Below are 24,749 nucleotides of genomic sequence, written 5' to 3' on the forward strand. Positions count from 1 at the left end.
ACGTCTCTCTAAAGCGGTCAGCCCTGGGGAAGAGTTTAATTTCAAGACGCCTTGAGTCCGTCCGGCTTCTTGGGCTCTTTTTACCAGCCAAAGCTGGTCCCGCAGGGTGCCCGGAGTGTGCCCGGAACATCAAAGAAGCGGCATCGCGGGTAATGCAGGGTGGGGGCCCGAATGTGAGCTCTAGTGGGGTGGGGAAATGTGTTCGTTTGGGCACTCGGACTTCGTGTCCCTGCTGTTTAGTGAAGCTACTGTGCGCAGGGAGATATAATGTTCATTCCAGACGGTAATTCTAGTTGATTTCGTGGAACGACAAGAGGGGGCAGACCCCCCACTGCTCCCCGAACAACTTTCTGTTGAAAGTTTATGTTCTTTCTGCTAGTGCCTAGTGGAGCTTCATCATACTCGCTGCCTCACATCGTCGTATATGATCAGGGATGGGCAAAATATGCAATGAAGGCCTGCGCCAACGCAGCGGCGTATACAAGGCGCGCCAGGAACATTCCACAATTCGTCGCCCTTGCTGTAAACTGACATCCTGCGCTGCTGTTACCCTTTTTTGGTGCGAGCTTCCGGTCTAATGTCCGAACCACTGATCGCCTGTGCAGAATTCTGTGACTCACAACGAATTTTATTAAACTCAGAGATCTAAGGCTTTCACCTTAAAGTTACTGTGAAGGCGAGAAGCTCCAGTTTACTAGGGGAAATATTTAAACTCAGAGATCTAAGGCTTTCACCTTAAAGTTACTGTGAAGGCGAGAAGCTCCAGTTTACTAGGGGAAATATTTAGCGTGCCGTCAACACCCGTAACACACAAAATAGCACAAACTGAACTGTCGGTAAATAGATAGTATTTATTGAACAAAAACACAAATAATTAAATAACGCTGCAGCCGCGCGATATTTGTACACTGTACAGAAGGATTGACATCCAGGCCTTGTGTTCCTTGCTTCTATTTCTCATTTGCATTCACCGTTGATGCACCTCTGAAAAGTAAACAAAAAGAGGGGTAATTTAGAAAAGTTGTCTGAAGTATTGCTAAGCAGCATATTTCCGTAAAAATACATTTAAAAACCGCGAACACTATTCATGTCATACCTGGCATGTCTAAGTTGCAACCACTAGCCAATGCATACCCATGAGCGCGTGTGAAGACGAGTGGACTTTGTTTTATAGTAAACTTAGGTTTAGGCCTTTCTAGAAAAAGCATACATTACATATGTGAAATAACCATCTAAATCTGAATGCGACTTGGCTAGAGAATGATGCTTAATTAATGTACATAGATAGCAAGTAACACATTAAAAAGGAGTAAAGAATCAACATAGTTAAATGTAGGCTGAAAGCATAATGTATATTTTATTCTAACATTTATTATTTTGCAAATTATTTGTAGCAGAAAGAGGTTTATTTTAAATTTTTGCTTGATTTAAGAAAAAAAGCCGTCGACAGTGCCCGCTGTTGATTGCATGAAGATAAAAACTGTTGCGTAATGGATGTCCGTCTCTCCGTACATTTTAAACGAGAAATATTAAGGGGTATCATGTGTCTGTGGCTACCACTCCTCGTACAATACGTTGAATTTTGTATTGGCGGGATCGATTAAACGGCGCAATGTCTGATGATTAAGTGTCCCACAGGGAGCGTTTTTAATGCGCTGAGGCAATTGTAATGAGGGGATTTTTTTGTATGTTGTAATAGGGGCCCTTTAGGGTGCATGCGAAAATCCCCATTTTGCTGTACAACATGCAGGTGACAGTGAAAACGTAAATAATGAACACGCAATGAGTGCTTACTTAAATACTCTCGAGCAGCAGCGGGGACACAATCTATAGTTGCAAATTCCAAAATGTCCCCAATCAGTCAGAATTAAAAAAAAAACGTCCCACTGCATTATAGTTTTATACACGCATCAAACACCCTTGTTTTGCTGTTTAAAAGGTAAAATAAATAAGCAGTCTTATATAAATGCATATATCGCATTATGCAAATGTTTCCAATAATTTCTACTCATCGGCGCCGGAACATTTTCTCTGTACTTACTTTGCCTTCAGCGCATGGCGTTCCGTCCAGGGCATTCGCTTGTCTGTACGCGTACAGGCCAGTGTACGGGTTCACAGGGTATCCGCAACGTATCCGACACTTCATCAGCTCCGCTGGGTTCTGAGGACAAAAAAGATGGAGAAATGTGCTATTTTGGCTTTTTTTTGGTGAAATCAACATGATTTTGTGCTGTCCGGTACTCAGTAATTTGTAGCCCTATTTCTTCCCCTTTGTGATCTGAAAGCATTAATCGACCCATTATGCGATAAAGTAAGCGTCCTGCAGAAGCGTCTGGAGCAAAACACTTGCACTGGCACAGCTGTAGCTGCATTTTGGTAAACTGCGTACACGATGAAAGTATGCAAATTGATCCGCCGCTGTTATCTCGATCAGCTCTGAGAAAGCTGAACGCCATGCAGTGGAAACAGCTGTGGTGTTATGTGCAATTAGTGTATAGCGTGAACTTTTCAGTAGAACAAAAGCTAAAATTAAGGGCAGCGCCGCTTGTCACGTGAAAAGCGGAGATTTGCAGCTGTGGATGTGAATACCGGTTATACTCAGGTGATACTCGTAGGAGGCTGAACCTCCGCACTCAATGTAGATGTGAGCATGGTGTTAGGCGGAATTTCAACTTCGATTTTCGGTGACCAGGAACAGCGGCGCAGCAGTTACACTGGCTCTGAACGCAAAACTGTACAAAGCACTCAGAATTGTTAAATTGGAAAATGATGCTGCTTTCGTATTTACAAATCATGAAAAGTGCTTAGGTGTGCTGAGATTTTGTTCGAATCCAGACAATAGCGTCCGCAATCAGCGTATGACAAAATCAAAGAGAATATAACATTTGTACTATGCGGCCGTTTAACGTTGGCATAGAAAATTGCGATTTTGAATCAATTGAACGATTCTCGTGTTGTGTTCTTCTTGTGTTGTGTACTCCTCGTGTTGTGTACTCCTCTCTCGTCCCGTGTAATTTGCGCTGGTAAATTATGAACGATTCTCCCTCCTCCTTCAAAAACCACAGTTGTCTGTTTAGAGTTAGTGTGTTTAATATCAGCTGCTGGGCGGTATGCAAGTTGAGCGAAATCTGGTGCAAAGTTTATATGCATGGTTCACAGAGTCCGAAAGTAAATGAACCAATATGATAAAATGAAAGATAAAATAAAAATTACGGACCCCACGCAGAGATAGAAATCGACGTAACGCGAAGCTTCCTTCGTGGTCTACCTAGGTTGAAAAAAACGGGCGCGTTGCGTTTTTTGAGATTGCTAGTGTGCTTGGCGCAATTGTTGATTGTTCAGAACGGGGAGTCGTGGCGAATACGACCACAAATTCGGGATGTAACGAGAAACCTTTAAGAGTGCCAGTTTTTCGGCCGATAAGGCCCATAGCTCCAAGTGCAGAGAACGTGTTGGAAGCAGGAGCTCGGGTATACCCCGCTGCCCTCCTCTGGAAAGTCCCTGTCTTCGACAATATATATATTTAAATTCCTAAGTAAATTTATTTCTGATATGCTTATCTTAGGAAAGCGTTAAATAACATTGCTCTTCAGCATGGACAAATGCGAGAAATATTTTCAAGACAACCGAAGGGGATATGCATTGTTGCCACCTTGGAAAACGGTGCTATGCAGTACTCACCCCGTCCGTCCAGACATACGGTATCTCGGGGAACCGGATCCGGCAGTAGTCGATGGGTGATAGCGTTTCTCCTGGTAGACGCTTGTCCAGCTTGAGAGGGTAGTTGAAGTCTTGAAGGAGACAGTCGTGGCTTCCCCGTCTGGAGCGCAAAACATAATAAAGTATATATGTTAGCGTCCGAGTACTGTACTAATGTAGTTAATTCTGACGTAGACCTCTAGGGGGACTTTGGGGAAATTTAGACCACACTAAGAAATGTTATCACATTACTGCTAGTTTAACAGGTTCGGGTACAACTAGCAGAAAACATGTATTATTGCCATGATAATTGTTGGCTGTATGGTAATTTGTGAGAAATAAAGTCTAATTTTATCTAACAAGTGACTATTTTTCTTGCTAGATTGTGAGAAGTACTGAGGGGATTAACAGGATGGTTATGCGAAGAAGCCTTGTATATAGAACAAGCGATACACTTAGGTGCACTTATTTGTTTAGCAGTTAAAAAGACATCAAGTGACGGTGGTAATCCCGGCTAGAGTAAATTAAGGGTAGCGTTGTGGAAAAACGTTAATACAAAGAATTTATAATATGGTGTGAGTATTCGCCTTCGCGCAGCCTTTATGGCGGACACCTAGCTCCAAGAGGTAATCCAGCACATCTATGTTGTGCTTTGATACTGTAAACTCACTGCTGTTTTTAAGCGGCACGGGGGCGCGTATAGTGGGTGAACTAACCTGAGGCAACAATAATATACTTTGTATTGTAGTATATAGTAAACATATCTCGAGACAATGTTTCGTTTCATCATAGTTGAATCCTATCTATAGAACGTAATTCCTAATTGAAAAGTTGCATCAGTAAGGCGCGATTTCATTATTTTAGTATTTTAGTATTTCACTGACCTTATCAATGTATGGATGCGATGGAATGCAGGTTATTGCACAAATACCTCGCGTTTTTACAATACGGCACTCTGAAACAGCATGCTGATGCAACCTATTTCTTTGAAGGAAGCTGCTTTTGTGGGGTTTTACACGGCCATAAAACATTTCTTCACTGCCCTTATCACAATGTAGTGTTTGATCTGCAGTAAGAATGCTTACTTTAGTTATTCAGTGATTTTGGCCTCAAGGGCTCCGACTCATGTCAGAATTGCGAAATTCTTTTCCACGAGCATTAGTATTTTTTACTATTTTTTAAAATTGTTCTATGTTGCGGGACTTCGGCATCAATTATATCAGCTTTCCCGTCAGCACATCACTTGAGTTTTGTAGTAAAAGCCGAAATGACATCGCATTATTACCTCAAGCCTCTCATTACTGTTTTAAAAGCACACTGCCCAATATCTGCTCATATTACAGCAATTTGTCGTTCTTGACTTTCTACGTTAACAGGTTAGACACCAATGTTTCTGTCCGTCCAGCGACTATACAGTTTCTCATTGACAACATTTTTTTCTCTTCATGCGCGGACTTCCTCAGCTGCGACGGTGGCTTTATTGACGCACCTTATCTGTGTATCATATATAGCTAAAAGTAGGCAGCCTACTACATTTTCCCGTGACGATTAACTGCACAAAAATTCACTTCCCTTCCACCCTGCGAAAGAGGACCAGCAAATGTGTGGTGCGTCATGTTGGAGTCGACTTCGCGGCTAATTGTCCTATAATTTGTTTTCGTATAGGTCCGGTAAAACAATAGTTACAGCCGTTTTATGTTCATATACTCCCTCTTTAGATGGCTATTGTTCATTGTTTCACACAGAAGGTGGAAAAGCTAGTTTACAGAGACCAAGCTTACACCAATCCCTAAAGTCGGCTTCATTCCTTAACACAAATACATTGCTGGAAAGGCAATGTTGCAGGTGGACCATAAGCTGTTTTATTTCAAAATATAAGGGGTTTAGGGCGTTTTTTTTAATTTTAGTGAACTTTTTTCTATGCGCTGTAGATGGGGCGTACAGCTTTACGATCTCGGGGTTTAGAGTGGGCGCCGCAAGGTGGCGCTACGCTCGCATGCGATTCTTGTCTGCATAGTCATGTTGTCTGAGATAAGCTGCCGGATCTCAGCCATATACAGGTTCGCCGTAATATGTGTTGATGAGACCTCACGGACGTACCTGAGTACGTGCTTGATCTGCTCCACACAGCACTGCGAGAACCTGTACTTGTTCATGCCTCCGTCCTTGTAGCTCATGATGAAACCGTCATCCCAGGGGCAGTCCTGTGCACCGGGAGTGTCAGCCAAGTATTCCGGAGGCGGGTCACCGTCGTGGACACAACCCATTCTGCAAATCGGACAACCTTTGTGTTACCTTATTTTTACGGTAAACGCTTGTACTTATGCGGAAAATCAGTGAAAAAATAGCAGAAATTTGGATTATTATGTGGAATCAACGTTGCGGGTAGGCCACACCACTACTGTTTGAGCAGGTGTTATACTTCCCCAATGGGGTTTCTGGGTTACATTTCTAATAAGCAAGTTTTGGTACATTTTTGCTATAATTTATTGTGCACTGATGAACAATATTTCAAAAATCTAGTGAAACATTTTTACAACAATGTTATCAGCCTCATCTCTCTGCTGACATATCGAATCGCCGTGAGAGAAGCTAAAAACAGGCATTATCGCGTGGCGCAGAGCGGCTGTTCGCATACACGTTCTGTTAAAGCTTACAGCTATACTTAGCCCTGCTGAAAATAGTTATTCTAATGTCGTGCTGCACGTTGCGGCTTTCCTGAACTAGCATTTAAAATATTTCGGAATATTGAAATTTATTTAATTTTGGGATTGAGATTTCACGGTGTCTATAAGAATGTTACCGCAGGTTTATGTATGGTAAAAATTTGTCCGAGAGACGGCAAAAAAGGATAACACAAATGAGAAAAAATAAACAAGGGATCAATTGAAAATAAAAACAAGGGTATTCCGTGGATGGACGCTGCATGGCCTTAGGATTTGCTTGTACATTTTGGTTCTCCGCAGGCATCCCAATGTAAGGGATCATCCTGACAGCTGACGTAGAAGCCGTGCAAAGTTGATGAGATGTTTGCAACAAGAATTATCAGTAGTCATTATTGATTAGGCAGATTCCTGGCCTCGTTCGCCCGTTGCGGATTTCTGGAGGGACCTCATCTTCAACGGCGGCCCCTGCGTACGAGTGATGGCTTCAGGTCCAGTTAGTAACGGTGCGATGCGTCGTTTACACCAGATGTCGTAGCTTTCGTCTAACGGTTACTTCGCACATAATTTCTTGGCTTTTTGGCTACTCAGCCTGATCCTCAGCTGTGACAGGTTATGACCAGTGTGGTACCGATGTTAAAGCTGTGCTTGTTGGAACGTGCTTTTGTATGTTGCTTCCAAGAAACTTACAAATGCTAGCTGGCAATAAATATTTGAACCTTGTCCTTACCAGTACAGATAGCTAAACAATATGCGACATCATTGTTTACTCAGAGGTGTAGGCTAACGATGTAAGTTTTTAAGGCTGAATGTTGTATTGGAAAAACTTTAGAGTGCATTTAAACTTATAAAATAATGGAGAGCTTCCGAGAACAAAAGAGTTATGCTGCGCGTGTAGGCAGGCCTTTCATTTCCAGTAGTAGTACTCATACCTATGCGGGCGAAGCAGGAGACGGGAGCCTCTGGCTATGATTTTATGTCAGAATAGCGACATAATCACTAATTATACATTCCTGAACCGTGCAGACGAGTGGCGCCACATTATCTCTGGGATAAAGTGTCACTACAAATATTCTACCTATTTCTGGTATTACATAAAGTGTGTTCTTACAAGTGGGCCATTTCATGTGCTGCCACATGGACACCATCGTATGTGCCAGGAACATCTTCTCCCATGCCCGTCTTCTGAGCCGTGCAGGCTCCACCAATGTAAGCAACACCTGAAAAAAGATGAAGCGCGCTTGATGTAACGGCATAACACTTCAATTTTCCTCGGATATTGTTTTAACTGCTCACAAAAATCTTGGTAACATGTAGGCGTTTTTATAAATGACCAATACAGATTCACACTAACGTTTGCCGAGTGTTCTACTCACTATGAAAAAATACTAGCTTAGAAACAGCATGTTCGCCGGCTTAGCAGAAAGACATCCTGGGAAGTTTTTGGCGTAGTTTTAAAACATTGGAGCGAAATGGCTAATGTAATTCCACCGGAATATAAATATATGTTCTATAGTTCTACTGTAAAGAGTAATGCGTTTTTTTAATGCTGTTTAAATTATTATATTTCCGCAGACAGCCATTAAACTGAGCTCTAGGAGCTTCATTTTTTAATTACTTTCTTCAATCCAAAGAAGTCATTTTCAAGTGCTGTAAACAGCACTCGCAAGTTGTGAGTTAACTACATTGTATATATTAGTTACTGAATTGTCGCTTTATTAGCTCTGTGGGCGGTGCAGTTGTTTTGTGAGTTTAATAATGGTGAGTTTTAATTTGAAACCTCGTGTTTTATAAGAGCGCAAGACGAATGTAGGACACCATGATAATCAATAGGGCGCCCTACTGAAAGTGAAGCAAACAAGAAATATGTGGCCCTACAAACAAATTCATTATAAGCTGCAATGTTACGAAAATAAATAACTTACCAGCTACGGCTACGTGAAGGGAACCTGAAGGCATCACTTGAGCAATGTCCCCTCTGTAATAGTAATCATTAGTGTGAGTAAATTCTGGAACACTCTTTTGCATTCACGAGAAATTATAAGGTAAAATATAAACTCAAAACGTAGAAGTTAGGTAGACGTTAACGTGGGAACAATGAGGCCAGATCACGAATTGAGTGTTGAGAAATTATCGTGGAACTGTTGCTTAAATAGGAGATTCAAGCACCAGCTATTTCTCACGTTCGAATTAGGGAAAATAAAATTCGAGACTTTTAGAGGGAGCCCCTACCCAGGACAGGGAAAAGGAGGCAGGGGAACTATAAACGGTGTTTTAATTTTTATAAACTCTAACAGTCCTTGTGCATCTTCGGGGCATACAGCATTGCTTTTCAGTAGTCTGTGGGTCAGCAAGATGCTTTTCAAGGAGAGTGTCTGATGTACAGAAAATTTTACGCGAGACAAAAAAAAAAAAAACTAACACATAAGATAGGACCCTTTACTGAAATACAAACTAACTCAAGAACCCCTGAACTTACCCAGTAAGAAGGTATGCCATGTCAAAATTTCCGGGGATGTAACCTGACGCTATTCTTAGCGTCAATCCTGCGAGTGTCTGATCGGCGTGGATGAAGTTTCCTGCCGACTGGAAGTAGGTTTCTTGATCAGGCTGAAATTTTATAAGGGAGTAACAGTAAGCGCACTGCATAAATTTAAATCTTGCAATCTCTCTTTCTTTTTGCTTACTTACCGTGCTGATTACAATCGCCGTCAACTTCATTTTGATGTTAATGCCCGTAGCTGCTGCGTACCTCAGATTTACCTGCAAACGAGAAGAATAGAAAGGGGATTTCATTTTCAATATGCGTGGCCTGGCAATCAGTTGCGCATTTTTCCTGATAAGCATGCGTCACGGTTGAAGCAGGAATGATGCGTGTTTTCTAAATCGCCTAAGGACAACCAATGGTTTCTTTTAAGTGCTAAAGGTTTTAGGACACTTGTTATTTATGAGTTCATATCTGCAATCAGTGTAGCGTTTCAACAGCACAGCTATTGAAGGTTAAGCCTTTCCGCAAGTTTGCTGTAGGTCGTGCGTAACGCAGGGGCAGGAGGGGGTTCCCAGAGCCGCTTATAGAGAAGAGAGTGGTTGGAGGAGGGAGAGCCAAGGGAGCTTTTGTGCTGACGTTCAGCTGCCGATGTCTTTGTGCGAACCATTAAATTTTCGCGGTGGCGGTGGCGCCGTTCTCGAGCTGGTACCCATTGACATTCAAGCCGACACAAGCGAACCTCAGCTCCCGTGCTTCAGAAGATTCTACACTGGGTGAAACTGGCTTCAATTTTTTAATTCATGATGTCGCATTTTTAACTCTCTCCCTCTTTCGTTTTTGCGCTTGGAATCCTCTTTTAGGGCGCGCATTTTGAGCGTTACTCTTATGTGCTACTGTTTGTCCAAGCTTCGCAAGTAAACCCATATTTTACGGAGAATTGTCTGTGTGGGGAGGCAGAGAAGGGGAGAAGCATGTTTTCTTCATATCCGGGGGCTGCATTAAAAGCGGTTGATTCCTGCGCACCCCCGCGCAGCAACCTGAGAATGCGCCGGACATTCGCGCTGCAGGGCCGGTTGCAAATACCAGTGCTTCGCACTCCGGTGTCATGGCGCCGGGTCGCCGTCACTCGTCTTTTGAGTGAAGCTCATTACTCTATATAGAAACACACGAAAGGCCTCGTAGCATAACTGCAACCTTGAAGCTCAGCCAAGATCCCGCAAGTTTCTCATGCGGGTTCGCTGCGTCGATGCGAGCGTCAGCAACTACGCTTATGCCAGCGATCGTAGCAATTCGTGGCGCCTACGGAAGCTGTCGCCGCGGTCGCCTCGGTCGCCGGCCGAAGCAAAATTGAAGACAGAGGTTCGAACCTGCGTCTAAGCAGCGTGCTGGTCCCGGTTGTGGCGTCATGAGAGACGAGCAGCATTGTGAGCACTACTAGCATAAGCGGCATTCAGAAGAAGGTTTCGTGGCCTTAGGGCAGCACCGCATCTTGTCAGAGAAATACTTCGTAGACCAGTTTCTGAAGCTTCACTTCACATCGATTCCCCCTATGAGCGAGATTTTTCACTGCCGCTGTACACACGGCCTCACGTGGTGTTAACAAGGCCACTGTCTTCGCAAGAAAATTCGCAGGGCTTTCAGGTGAGAAACAGTTCACTGTTATCTGAAGATAAGGGATTCTGCAATACTTCCAGTAGACGCTTTCACTCTTTCCTTCACGCCTGGAAGCACTGCGAAAGCTACAGTTATTGCCAGCACGGAATCGCAATGCGTGATTTGCTCAGCGTACCAGATACGCAGTACGTGTCTGCTTTGCTTTCGTAGCTTTCTTTTTATAGTGGCTAGCGAATAGGTTCATTGCTGCAACGAAAGGAAAGCCGGCAAATAGCCGCAACATTGTTGTAATGACGTCATTGCAGCGGTCGAAGAACGCCAAGGCGAGGAAAGAGGGAAAAATCTTATCAGTAAGTTTATAAGTTATCTGATGGGCATAAAGTCGTAATTTTCGGCTTAGAGTTCTGCGGACGCGTACTCTAAGTACTGAATGTGTTGAGTGACTACGTTCTGGAAGCATTTAAGATTTCAACAAAAGTTGGAAAAAGTGCTGCACGATTTCCTTAAGACATTTTCGGTACCTGTATGTGTTCGAAAAAGGACACTCCAAATGTATTGACTCAAATGCAGTTGTACTCACAGCGTTCATGAAGATACCGATGTAGCGTATGAGGTCGCCGCGTGTTCTAAACTTTTGGTTGTGGGCTGAGTCCGATATAATGACTACTTCTGGGCGCACAGTCAGTGTCTTGTTCTCTATAAAAGAAAATGCGTCTGTTTGAAAGTATTGCATGGTTGGAAGGTCACAGGCCGCAGTAACCTTATACTTATCTGCATCCAACTGTTATTTCTGAATTGGATTGCACATTGTATAAAATTTCTTTCAGTACTTATTCCTTCTGGAACAGTCTACGTCGGTAACGTTTTCTGGTTGATCTGGCGTTCTTTTTTTTAAAGAAAGGTTTATTAACGCTCATCGGACTGACTTTTTCTTCCCTTTCTCGCTAATGCTATATGCAAACACTGTTCTATAACTGGAATATATTGAACGAAGCGGCCGAAAAAAAGAAGCCGACTTTGGTCATATAGAATAGCGCAGTTTTAGGTTAAATCACGCAGTGTGCTGTTTATTTGTTTTTGGGTACAAGGGACGCAAAATAGAACCTCGGATACACATTCGACAAACCACTCAAGAAGGGTCGGAATAAAAATGCATGTATCGTTTAGCCCCGGCGTGGCTCTTCCCTTCTGGAATACCTTTTACAGGTGTGACCTCTTCGTACTTTCTTATTAACATGTTCCAGCCTTTTGTAGTGAGGGGTAATAAGCGAGTGGCGTCTACAATGCCAGTAGGTGCCAGAAGAAGTTCGGCATACTTCCGTTACACGAAGGTTTACGGTTAAGTAGAAGATTCTTGCATAAGGACAGAAATGCATATGAATTTACACTGGCTACACTTTTTTTTGCGTGCAATGAAGCGCAAAACGTTGGCATATGAGGATATAAGGCGGGTACCAAGTTATAGTAACTCAGGCTAAAAGTCAAATTACCTCTAGTTTAATAAAATCACCGTCAAGGCATTAACGCTTGGGCAAACAATTAGTAGCACTTCAAACCCATTTGTGTTACGTTGGTGATACTGATAATAGGTGTGTTTTGTACTTTTTTTAAACTGAATATTTCTTGAGGCAGAAAACACAATACGGTGAAAAATTGCTATGCGTTTTAAAAGCACTTACCCATATCTCGTTTGGTAACTTCATTTGTTTCATAATCTTGTGCCAATGTAGAGTTGTTGGTGAGAACTAAAAAGAAAAAAAAAACATATGCGGCGATACTTAGAGCTTCGAGTGACAATGCTTATGTTTTACGACAATAACTGCTTAGCCTAACGCAAGTAGCTTAGTACATACAAGTCACTATGAATTCTGTACAACGCGCAGAATACCAAATCACAGATGAAAAGGATGCTAATAATGCTGAGAACTTGTTTTTGAGGACAGCAACCTTGCACACTAAACATGTTGGTTGGCAACGTAATCTCCGTAGCTAGATTGAAATGCACATACTTGAGTCTAACACGTGAGCCGTCTTGTCTTTCACACGGAATATTTTGTGCGCATTTTCCTTTCCTTTTTCCTTAACGGGAATGATGCGGAGGTCGTGGTCAAGAATTCCTTCCTGGGAAAAAACACAAGACCATCAAACATAAATACCAGCAAAATACCTCTCCGGTACTCATCTTTACATCGTAAGCGCGAAGAACCCCAAGACATTCTATATTGCTTTTTTAAGAAGAACACCCCAGCCTGTTTGTACGTGAAAAATGGCCAAATTATTTGGCTGGCATGGGGGAGACCGTCTTTATAATTATCGTTTGGAGGGGCAAGACAGAAAGTCACTTTTCCTTAATCCACAGAACATCAATTGCGACCCAGTTGCCACTGCTCTTTCGGAAAAACGTATTACCGTATTTACCCGATTCTAACGCGCACTTTTTTTCCGAAAAAATAGGCCGAAAAATCGCATGCGCGTTAGAATCGGATACAAAACCGAAACTGCCGAAACAGCGCAAATTTCATCCTACCCATCGCCATCGCCATCTCAAGATGGTGCCAAAGCTTTTAGCAACGATTTTTCGGACGCAGCAAGCCTAGGCGCCTAGGCTTCTCTATCGGCGTTCACACAAATCGTCAAATCTTTTCACTTGCGCGCTTGATAACAGCAATGGCAGCAGCGGCTCCCACGCGTTCAAAACGAACGGTCGGCTGAAGCGTGCACCTCTGGAGAAGCTCTCGGGATGGCCGTGCGAGGCGTGGGCCACGATCCCATCGACCATGGTTGAACGTTCGTTCAGAAGTGTGGCATCGCGAACGCGCTTGAAGGCACTGAGGACGAGATGTTGTGGTCATCGGAGAGCGACGAGGATCGAGTGAGATTACTTCGGGAAATAAATCGCCCGTTCCTCTCGCATTCGTTTGTGTGGGTCACAAAGTCCCGTGCGCGTTACAATCGGAGGTGCAAGTTTTTTCGGTTTTCTTGCCAGAAAAATCGGGTGCGCGTTAGAATCGGGGGCGCGTTAGAATCGGGTAAATACGTAATATTAAAAACCCTATGTCACAATTTCAGACCCTCCTACACGTTAAAAAAGCCACGGGGAATATATAAAAGTTTGGGTGAATAAAAAGGCTTCTTAGTTCCGATATCAAGTATACCAGTTCTAAGGAATAATATGAACGAAAACAGATCACGATTGGACACTCATCAGCCGATTTCCGCAGATTTGTCTCATATCACAGAACCTTGTTTACGCAATGGGAAGTCGCCGTAATTAGCTCTTCCATCTCAACCCCCCGTCAAGTACGTCACTGGACTACCGTAGTGGGGCCCCTAATTCTGTTTGATCGTACCACCCGTACACTAACGTTCAGTTAACACCCTAACTACGTTCTTAGTGTTAGCTCATAAAACGTCACGCCGGCCCAAACTACGTCCCTATAGCGGAAAGTTTAAAGCTTCTTTTTGTACTTCTTGCGTTTTCTTCGGTTAAAGAACGCCTTTCATAGTCGAAATATAGCTTCGTTACTTACAGAACGGTAGTTGTTTCATATTGAACTAGGTTGTTTTTTATCTTCATTTGCCCCTTAAAAGTTGTAGAAAGGTGCCTTACAAAAGGTAGGAGTGTTTTGAAGCTTCACTATAAAAGTGGCGACTATAGATTCCCGGCCCAGCTACGTATTGAACAAATCCCTGATACGTCTGATGTATAGCGTGGGGTCGCCCTCACCTGGCTCTGGCTTTAGTAAAAAAAGCCGTCTTTCGTGACAACAAGTTCACTTGTATGTCTATTAAACACGTGTGCCTAATCAGGAGATTCCGGCATGGCTGTGATGCGAACTGATGTTTCGCCTTTTACGAGCCCCACGTTTCGCTTGCGCTAGAGAATGTGCATGCACGAACGCCTTGCTGATAACTGGCCAATTTGGCTGCTAATATAAGCCTCTCATTGCTAGGCTTTCTTGCTGGAGTGTTGTTATTGAAATTTATGATCGCGTTGAGTCAGAACAGGCTTCCAACAGTTGACGCCATGAAACCTTCCGGCACTCGGCAATATGCGTACGTGCCTAAAATATGAAATGGTGACGTGTTCGTTTAGTAGTGCCATCTCACAAGAAAAAGTGCTCGTAAATTTTAAAGGCCACAAGAATATAGACAAAGCTGATAGACAAAGCCATTAGACGCACTCCAGCTGATAGACGAAGCCATTAAACACACTTATGTTGGCGTGAGCACAAAGCCCTTTAGCTTCTTGAAATAAGAAAAACTGCGGTTCCCGGTGCCAAAGCAGTATGTGATGGCAGGATTCAATGCCGTAAATTACGCCTTGGGGGTTTATTTGTGCCTGCTTTTAAGTACCCTCTCGATGCGGCGTGTCTAGCTTACACCTCACTTTTAAGAATCATATTTATTTATGTACCAGTTGATTCCCAATTTTTCACTGCATACTTCGCGTGAACGCTTCATTACATAACTATGCTGCCACACTCTGGAACGGTGAACTTAGAGCACGCGACGGAACAACAGTGCTTGCGGGGGCTCTGCGCGTAAACGTATTCGCAATCCATATTCCGTAGAGACACGCCCCTGCACGGGGCTGGTTGGATAGCAGAAAGTTACCCTAAGCAGTTCAAAAGAATCCTAATTAAAATATTAACAGGAAAAAAGCAACCTAAACGAGACAAGACAACCCCAAAGGAAAAAAAAAAAACAGGCACTCAGATACGCCTAACACATGTTGAAACCGACTTAAGGTGGACAAAAGTACCAGCGTTGTACCCCAATCCCTCATAACACGGATAAACACTGCAAATGACCAAAAATGTTCATCAGAAGCAGTTGAAACGGACACAAAAAGGAAGAAACCGCTAGAACGTACTAGAACTACAGCGGAAGCTGACTTAAAGAGATCAAAAGCATCCGAAATTTCTGTATAACACGCAAATGTGCCATAAGTACTTCACACGCGTCATAAATATTTGTTTTAAGTAAAATAGAGCAAATAATGTAAGCGCTAGCTACACTTCACAAGACTAGGCGGACGCGTTTGATTAAACACAGTGCAAAAGCACGTAGATATATGTTCAAACGTGCCCCTAGAATGCGTTACATGTCATCTATCCTACCCGCCGTGGTGGCTCAGTGGCGAAGGCGTTTTGCTGCTGAGCACGAGGACGCGGGTTCAATTGTCGTCCACGGCGGCCGCTTTTCTGATGGAGGCGAAAAGCAAAAACGCCCATGTGTACGAGATTTCGGCGCACGTTAAAGATCCCCAGGTGGTCAAAATTAATCCGGAGGCCTCCGCTACGGCGCGCCTCATCGCTTGCGTTGCGTCGACACGTTAAACCCTACAATCAATGTTATCTATCCCTCGGGATATGGAAGGCTAATGCCAGCCCGCACCGTTAAAGCGCAGGGAATATTTGAGCGTCCTAATTCTGGCCACTGAGAGTACCGGCTGCCGTTACATAGGGCAGTGTGCATGCACCCAGTAAACAAGTCCCCAGCGCGCGTTTGTATTGCTTTTTTTTACTTTGGGGAATACGTGACCTATAAAGACCAGATGCACTCCGCAAAATAAGAGTATAAACTCGAATAAAAGCGCCCCGGCGGGTGCTATCGAGCTAGCGAAGCAGTGGGGGCTATCTTTGAGGAATCTCGCTTTGAAATTGCGGAAGCTGCACGGCCGCAGAAACATTGCGGTATCTGTAATTAGAACGCCGGGGTGAGCGCCGCGGCGTACAGAGGTGCGGTACTCCGAGAGAGATTTTTGCCGCAGTTTTTCTCCATTCGATTTATTTCTTCAAAAAGTGCAATTGCGATTCGACAGACGCAGCCTCTCCTTGCTTATTCCGTTTAAAAGAGGCCATGGAAATTTCTAATCCACCGCGAGTCCGTATAGCGCGGCGAGGCTGTGCTGATCCGATCACTCTTACTTTTTCGCCTTGTTTGTAACTTAGAGTGAGTTCGCTCAGAGTGACCACTGCGAACTTCGAAATAAGATTTAGCTTTTATTTACGAGTGTTGTCACTATCGTTTGCTTACCACAGTGGTGCGATTTGAATCGCGGCTCCGCCGTATCATAACTGTGGCCGCCCCGTCCACGTCCGAGAAGATGTCATTGCGGATGTTCTTGGTGCGCATCTGCGAAAGGCAAAGGTGAGAAAAAAATTAGCGTTTCCGTCGTCTTGTATGAACAAGGCTGGTACAGCCGTAAAGTGCGTGTGTACATACAAGCAACGAAAAGGAGGCTGTGGTTGCACGCACATTAGTTACCGCATTATTAGAAACGGTTTATGGGAAAGTTTGAGATTGCATAGTTGTCACAAAACAGCTTCGAAGTAGTCGTTAGTCGTCCCAGCAGTAAAGGCTATTGTAAAAGAATTAGGCTACGTTTTGTCTTTTTTTTTTTCTAAAATTCTGCAATGCTTTCCGAACAGAGCCAATAAGGGTCATCCAGAACCTGGATTAGGGAGTCCCAAAGCACCACAGATAAAAATATATTTGCGCTACACCATCAAATAGCTCAGAAATTTGTGAAAAGATTCTTCTTCGTTTTATTGGTCTGTACATTTTTAGCGTGCTTGACTGACGTCATTCGAGTGATGTCGCCTCTCTTAACCACCTTCATTTCAGTACCAGCAGTAAATGCGTCCGACAACCATATTAACGAAAATCGCTACAAAAGCAAAGCAGAACCTCGACGACATGTCTGCTCCGTCGAGAAAATCACTCACGGCTGCTCTGTGTTGGCGATAACTGTAGCTTTCATGCCATTTTGAGTGTTTAGGTGACGAAGGAAATGGTGAAAGCGATTGTTTGCAGTGCCAGTATTGGTGGCCTTATTGCGGAAATCGATGGGCAGCGGAAACGACAGTTGCCGTTCAAATGTTCCGCTCACCTCTGTACAGTCCTTGTCAAAATTTTCTTGGCCAAGCCGAAACTCCGCTGGCTTCAAAAGATTTCAATGTACAAGATTACGTCCCGAGCGACGCTGAAACGTTTTATGCCGGAAAGCTGAAGAAGAAACCTTTCTTCCTTACTGTCATAAAATATTTTTGTCTCCAGCTTAATATTTAAACTCGTTGTGGCCAAGAAGGCTCAAGATTGGCCTGGGAAATTTTGACAAAGGGTATACTTCAAGCTTTGCTCTTAAAGCCAAAGGCAGCAATTTTATCAGAAATTGTACAGTGATATCAACGTTACTCACGATTCGGTCGACTGGCTCGCCATCCTTGAATGTTCTGATAAGAACCGTGGGAGGGAGGATGGAGCTATGGTGGAGCATCAGTTCGTAGTTGTCCGTGAGTTGAAGGAGCACGTCACCATTGTCAAGTTCCTGAAGCTCTGGGTAGACTTCAGTCTCCGTATCGAAAACAGGAATGTAGTAAAGGGGGTCTGCACAAAAAATAATAAACAAACAACGATGCTGACACGCTTACTACGCGTTCTTGAGACGCTTCGGTACATAAATCCCGGGTAACCTACTGAAATTTGTTTTTTTTCTTGAGTAGACATGGTGTTAACAAAGTCCCTCAGGCTCAGTAAGAATATTATGTGACGTTTACGGTAATTTTCAGCCTCGGTGGCATTCATTCAAGAGACTGTCCACCATAAAATGTAGAGCATTATCAAAGCTTCAGAATAGGCGACTAAAATGCCAACTAGAGAAAATAGAAATTGATCCGACCCGCTTAAGTGTACCTACAAGTAACACGTCGTCACGGGATTTTTTTAGATTGGGCGTCTAAACATTCATGCGACATATGAGAGAAGTGCGTGTAAAAATGGATCATTTTTAGCACACAGTTAAACATCCAAGTACTTCAGCGCCGTCTATGGGCTTTTTTAGGCTTGGGAATACGGATCTAGGTCATTTACATGCGCATTATTGCGAAAATAAGAAAATTACAATTTCGAGTATCTTCTGCTCCAAAAATTACAGCTGCAGTGGTGGCCCAAAGCTAGTCAAGCAGACCTGTCGCTATGTTGATTAAAAATCGATGGTGCTATAAATGATAGAGTACTCAGACGAGACCCTGACGTTAATTTTTGGAAGCCACGCCTGCCGTGTCAGGATGTCCACGGTTTTCACTACGTTTTCCATCTCGCCTCAGCTATGCCTCGCCTTCTCCGCTGCAAGCTCCCTTGAAATAGCAGGTGATCAGGTATGCGGACGCACGCAAACGAAAACAAAACTGGTGCTGTCACAGCGCTGTAAGAGGTTTTCAGAGGCATTTCGGTGAATTAACCGCCGCGGTGGCTCAGTGGCTAAGGCGTTGCGCAGCTGAACACGAGGTCGCGGGTTCGATTCCCGGCCACGGCGGCCGCTTTTCTGATTGAGGCGAAAAGCAGAAACGCCCATGTGCGCGAGATTTCGCCTCACGTTGAAGATCGCCAGGTGGTCAAAATTAATCCGGAGACCTCCACTACGGCGCGCCTCATCGCCGGCGTTGCGTCGAAGCTTTAAACCCTACAATCAATGAAATCATTTGGGCGAATTTAGCCGCCGTAGCTTTAGAAGTGAAGCAACACTGTCCATGAACTTCCTTATACAGGTGCTACTTGCAGTAATCTTTTTTTTTTGTAATGCGTTTTGGATACTTGGGACTGTTCCTGAGCTTTATTCTCTGCATGGATTGCCCGATTTCACGAACGCCGTGCAGCGTTGGCTACTACGAGACTAGTCACTTTGGCGCTAATTTCAAACGATAATTTTAGGGCAAACAGTAGATTCTAGTATAAAGGCTTACTGTGTATGTGGCGCACATTATAAGCAGCCGACAGTATCACGTTTCCACGAGCACCCCGAGCAGATGAAAAAAAAGCAGAACACATCAGCACAAATTACCAAGCCCCGAAATGAATATCTTCGCTAAAGCAGAGCAGTGCCGAATAAATGCATATATTTTGTGAACCAATTACAACCCGATGATGGAGCCCCTCTGAAAATGCTGTGAGTCTCGCTCCCAAGTGTATCTTAGTAAGTCCAGTTAGCAGTGCATTAAAGCGTCGTTTTAAGGATGGAATTTTTTTAAAGCAACTAAGAACGATATTAGCAATCGATTGCCCTCTCGATACAGGGACGGGTTTTCTTCACACGCATTTTTATGTGCGCACCAGGGCAAACGTCGGATAAATGGCAACATTTCAAGGCTGACTTCCTCATAAGAAGGAAAGAATTTACGACTTCTGCGACTAAAGTCATTGTGCGCAGTAAAGAGTAGGGAATATGACCATGATATGGTGATTAGATGTCCGGCACGTCGTCGCTACTACTATCAAGGCCATTACAATTGATCTTGTTCTTGGTACAACGTAACACAATACACGCAAACCAGAGCTACGTTAGGAATGCGCGTTAACCTTTCCTTCGATTACTGTCTCGCGTGTTCGTGCAGATTCAGGTGAAGATAGAGATAGGGAAAGAATAGTAAGCTCGAAAAGGTGTATCATGTGGTCGTCCTAGGATCTGCATATTTTCGCGGCTTTTATTAGAGTCGCCGGAGTTTTCTTTATGCCGTTAAGAATGATCCCCGAGTCACAGCGATGTTTCATTGTGATTTAAGTATAATGGTAATAATGGTAGCTGCCCCGTACCGCCATTGGAATTACGTAAATGTTTTCGGTGAATTCGGAAGGCCAGTGGCGTTGTCTATTGGGTTGCCGTGTGCGGGTGGATCGGTGCGTTCACCATTGCCTAGGCCCAAGGATCCCGTAAATAGACTTCAAGCTGCCAATGCGTTGCCGGTAATTGCTTTGAAGATTGTTCCGCGGGAAAGCAAAATTCGGTAACGTATTTTGTCGAGCCTGTCCTGACCGTTACAAATCGTAGAGGACCCGTTAGAACCCCAAGCTCGCTGGAGCTGCGGTACATGAAGAAGGGACGCTGTGCATAAAGCGCGCCCTTTACGCCCTTTATCCTACTCGTGCAAAACATTACGCTTCTAACTTAAAGTCGTCGCCTTAGAAGGTGCGGAGTACTTACCGATAACTGCTATTTCCGTGCTTCAGGGACTATATATATTTTAATTCTTCATTAGCCCCTCGCTAAAAGGAGCGCCCAACTGAATGGGTAGTTAAATACGCGACGAAATTTTTGAATTTGTGCAATGGGGCTGGTAATTTTGTTTTTTTCATAACGCTAGCATTTATAAATGAGTAATCAAAGCAATGGAGAAAAATTTGCCGGCTTTATTTCAGGCATTTGTGCACGCCCATCGCAGGATTGCCGGGAAGGTATGCTCATAAGGTCACAGAACGACTGTAAGGTAGTGAGATAAGGCTGAGCAGAAATATTCATAACCGCTAAAATTTCATTGCAGGCTTATGTTATAAAAAGAACGTGTTCGTTTTGAGTTATTTTTGTGTGTGTTCCCAACTTGTGTGTGTGTTTCCAATATGATCAACTATATACAGTGCCAGGTATTTCTCGAGCCCGCTGTAATGTTTCTAAGGTATGACCCCGGTTATCATTTACCGCGTGTAAAAATAAAGAAAATGTGACCTTGCGCCTCTGGGCCCTGATATTAAGATATACGAAATAAATATAACCCAAGGAAGATATTAGCCCGTTACTTCAGGTGGCGGAAAGTCTAAAAATACACACGACATCTATTTTCACAGATGTTTATATTACAGGACCTTGATACTGTTATTAAAATACATGCTTAGAGGAATTTACTCCTTATTTCGCACGCGTTCATCTTAATATTTCTAACTAAACTTAAATGCGCACGGAATCGCGTGTGATCAAGCGCTGGGAAAAGGTACTACACGCTAGCAATTTTTGGTAAGCGTGTATTGCAGGGCTCATGTTTAAGACCTTTCGCAACTCTCGTGCAAGTGGAAGACAGCACGTAAAACAATGAGCACACATTTATCCTGATGACAAATACAGCCGTAACAACTTCCCCTACCTACCAATCAGCAGAGAACACCTTACACATGCACCTAATGGTTTTGCAAACGACCAGAGCAGTATGAAAGAACTGAGCGATATTTCAATATTCCTTGTGCTCCTTTTCGCAGTATCTGTTGCTAACTATTCCCCACCTCTCCCCTACTAGGTCTTTTGTGTTTGTCTCTTTAAAGGCTATCAGTCAATGAATATCGTATGAGCATACCAGGATACTGAACACATTGAGGAAATATATTGTATTTAAGCTTTTCAGGCAAAGACCATAAACCAACTTTTCCAACTTTTCACATTTGCTGTGTAGTATTTCCAGTCTTTGCAGCTCAGCCCTCTAAACCCATACAGCCTTCTTTATCCGATGCAAAACGAAGCAGGAAGCGTTTCGCTATTTGTGTATTTGTTTTATATACTCTGTTTTTTGGGGCACGTTGGCGTAATGGTGCAATGAGAAATAATTGGTTGGTCCATTTGATTGAACCCTTCTGTTAACGGGCATGATCGCAAAAAAATGACAACTGCCATTTAAGAGCGTACGCTCACATTCTAGGGTTACGCAGTGATTTATTCCCGAACGAAGTCTGTTATCGTATAACGAACGTATTCACTCGGTCGTGTACAGATGGCATGAGGGATAGTTAGTACTACGTGCTAAAAATAAGTATGCATGATAGCTCTAATACAAGCCTGGACCTACTTCGAGGCGGGTTTGCGTGAAAACAGTGAAGATTGGAAGTAGGAAACAGTGAAAGGTGGTGGTGGGAGAAACCGGAGCTATATCTGCAAACCACCAAAAGCTGTGACGTAGACATTATCGGCCATGGCATGGACAGCGAACTGCAGCCAATGAGTGCGCGAATTAAGTTGGCAGTAGTTGACATTTTGTCTTTCTATGCGCAGTTAAGCGTCAAGAGGGCAGCCTTGAGGCAATAAAAACGCCGAAACAAACCTAATTCAATTATTGGCTTAGTTCCAGCCCGCGGCGCACGAGATCTTTTTAGCCTGTGCGGGCACTTTTTTGCCTCTTTACTACTGTTTTTGGTGGTAGATCTGGTTTTACTTCGTTCTCTCAAAAATACCGAAGTTATGCTATCCCCTTAGGTTCTGCACCTACATGTTGACTAATATGTGCTTAGATTTCATCTGCTGTAACCAATGTTGTCCTGCGTGATGGGTTATACCACTGCTACTAGATGACAAGGTGTTTTGCATATATATACTTTTTGTTCATGTCAGAGTTGCTTTTTTTTCAAACATATGGTCTCTCTTAGATGAAATAAGCTGAAAAAAGAGATGCCAAAACATCTACACCGAAAACTATCAGCTGTTAGCAAAAGTATGCTTCACCTAAAAAAACTTACAGCGTATTTTGTATCGGGGCGTTTTGCCTCCGTCATGCTCAGACCATTAGAGCCAATTTTGTTGAAATGAAGGGCAGGATACACAACAAAGGTAACGCAGCCAGTCACTCAAGGCAGTTGCACCATGGGCTAAAACTATTTTAGCATGCTGCCACGTAAAGCTTCATATAGAAATCCGCACATAAATGCTGCCGTTTTGTATAGATTTTTAACTTACCAAGGGAAAATTGGCATTTCGATTTGCTGGTACAAAATTACAGTGAACAATACGAAAAAACGCCAACGTTGGAAATTGAGAAGTAACAATTTTTGATTGACCAGGCATCTGAGGAAGCTTATCGCACAAATTATCTTCGTTGTATTGAATGTCGGAAAAAGGAAGTAGAAAAGGAAGGCGTAGTGATGGCGGATAATTTATGAAAGCTCGCAGTCCTAACAGGAAAAAAACCTGAGCACAGTTCATAGAAGAAAACTCCCAGGTTTTGTGTTGTGAATGGCGATTCACTAAGCGATTTGTTTTTGTTATTTTCACGCTTTCTTAGGAATAATGAAGCGCTGCAATACCTGACGTGAAGATGGCCTAAAAAGAATATCATTTAACGAATAAATCAACAAGGCCTAAAACCGCGTGGTGCTAGGTCGCACTTTGAAGACTTCCGTTCAAAGTGCTGCGGTTGGCTAGGCTTCGTTATTTTGAAAGGAAAATTAGAATGTTTAGCCATGTAATCTAAACTCTCCACCGTTGTCGCATATTTAGGAGAAACAAAAATGTCTACAAGTATATACTATATCCCTCTCTGTCATTTACTGTCACACTGAAGGCCATTAAAAGCAGTTCAGTGGCAGCACACAAATTTCTTAACAAAATCCTTCAACAGAACAAAATGGCGCTTAAGCCACCCATATGCTACCAATTTCACTACGGAAAAATTTAGCGCATTTAATGCAATACAGAAAAAAATTATTATGCTATCTACTTAGTTAGACAGGACAGAGTGAGGCATATTGGTGTTTCTGTGTGAAAGTGTATCAGAAAACAACTGCGATTTACTCCCCGCTTTTAATGATTTTTTTATAATAACGGGCATGTGTTCGTAATGGCAAAAACTTATTTTGGATTTTATATCTTCCGCATTGCACAGAGTGCTTTGCAGAAAATAAAATTACTGAGACGAAACCGTTTTAAAGGCCCTGCTTGATGCCATTTTTCAGTGTTCGCTTACTATGATTTCCTGCATCAAGAGTGTTTGAATCGAAATTCTTTTTAAAAGGAAATGGTTGTTCCAAAATTCTCCCTAATTGGTTTCGGTTTAAGCAACGTTGTTAAGCGAGATTCGGTCGCGTCGAGTGTCGATAAGTAATCTGCCCAGTTTGTTGGCATTTAAAGCCGCACCTAATTAGTATTCCAACGACTTTGACCTTGGCAAATAAACAACTCGCAAAAGCGGGCGCTTTGCAAAGACAGCAGCATAAATTAAACAAAAAATAAAATTGTTCTTGGCTCACCTGTCGGTGCCGATGCCGCCAGTACAATGCAGGAGACGGTGAAAGCGGCTAGCGTCGTCCGAGAGCCCATAATCCCTGTGAGCCGCTTGGCTGACTTCCGAGCGACTGAGGTCGTCTTCAAGTCCGCAGGCAGTGCCTGGCTAAAAGGACGGCTTAGCGATGCGACTTCGTCGTCGTAGGGAGGAGATGCTTGCCGGGACAAGGCCGGCGGAGAGGTCGCCCTGCTTCTTGAACCACGCTTGAGTGTGCGCGCAAACGCGCGACAAAATCGCGAGACTCTCCGATTACAAAACGAAAACAGCAAAAAACTGAAACACACGGATAAGTGCACACGGCGATACTGGAGCGATTTGGTGAAACCAGGAGCTCTTCAACCGCTTTGCGAATCAGATTCTTGCGCGGATTCTGTGCGGGGGTCCGACTGCGGCGGACTGCTTCTCACATCGGGAGGTCTCGATATCGAACAAGGAGTTTCCGCGCGTCGACGGGGCGTGCGGTCAAGTACG

The 24,749-nt window shown here is 43.5% G+C and overlaps 1 protein-coding gene across 1 annotated transcript; it reads right to left on the bottom strand.

Annotated features, from left to right (window-relative positions):
- Positions 1–831: 831 nt before the first annotated feature.
- LOC144143617 (A disintegrin and metalloproteinase with thrombospondin motifs like) lies at positions 832–24,749 on the bottom strand. Its single transcript, XM_077675455.1, has 14 exons — positions 24,244–24,749; positions 17,672–17,859; positions 16,507–16,605; positions 12,474–12,585; positions 12,144–12,209; positions 11,045–11,160; positions 9,054–9,125; positions 8,842–8,972; positions 8,288–8,340; positions 7,474–7,582; positions 5,800–5,967; positions 3,682–3,820; positions 2,042–2,161; positions 832–984 (listed from the first exon to the last, which is right to left on the bottom strand). The coding sequence occupies exons 1-14, from the start codon at positions 24,311–24,313 to the stop codon at positions 958–960; spliced, it is 1,470 nt and encodes a 489-aa protein (XP_077531581.1). The 5' UTR covers positions 24,314–24,749; the 3' UTR covers positions 832–957.

This window comes from Haemaphysalis longicornis, unplaced genomic scaffold, assembly GCF_048455015.1.
Source record: "Haemaphysalis longicornis isolate Haplotype H1 unplaced genomic scaffold, Haemaphysalis longicornis Haplotype H1 scaffold_6, whole genome shotgun sequence".
Taxonomy (NCBI): Eukaryota; Metazoa; Arthropoda; class Arachnida; order Ixodida; family Ixodidae; genus Haemaphysalis; species Haemaphysalis longicornis.

Excerpts from the sequence above, each read along its gene's own strand:
- LOC144143617 (XM_077675455.1), bottom strand. The coding sequence starts at position 24,313 with ATGGGCTCTCGGACGACGCTAGCCGCTTTCACCGTCTCCTGCATTGTA. Across the intron at positions 11,161-12,143 it reads AGTTACCAAACGAGATATGG|AGAACAAGACACTGACTGTG; the intron begins GTAAGTGCTTTT and ends TTTCTTTTATAG. Across the intron at positions 8,341-8,841 it reads ATGGCATACCTTCTTACTGG|AGGGGACATTGCTCAAGTGA; the intron begins GTAAGTTCAGGG and ends TTACTATTACAG.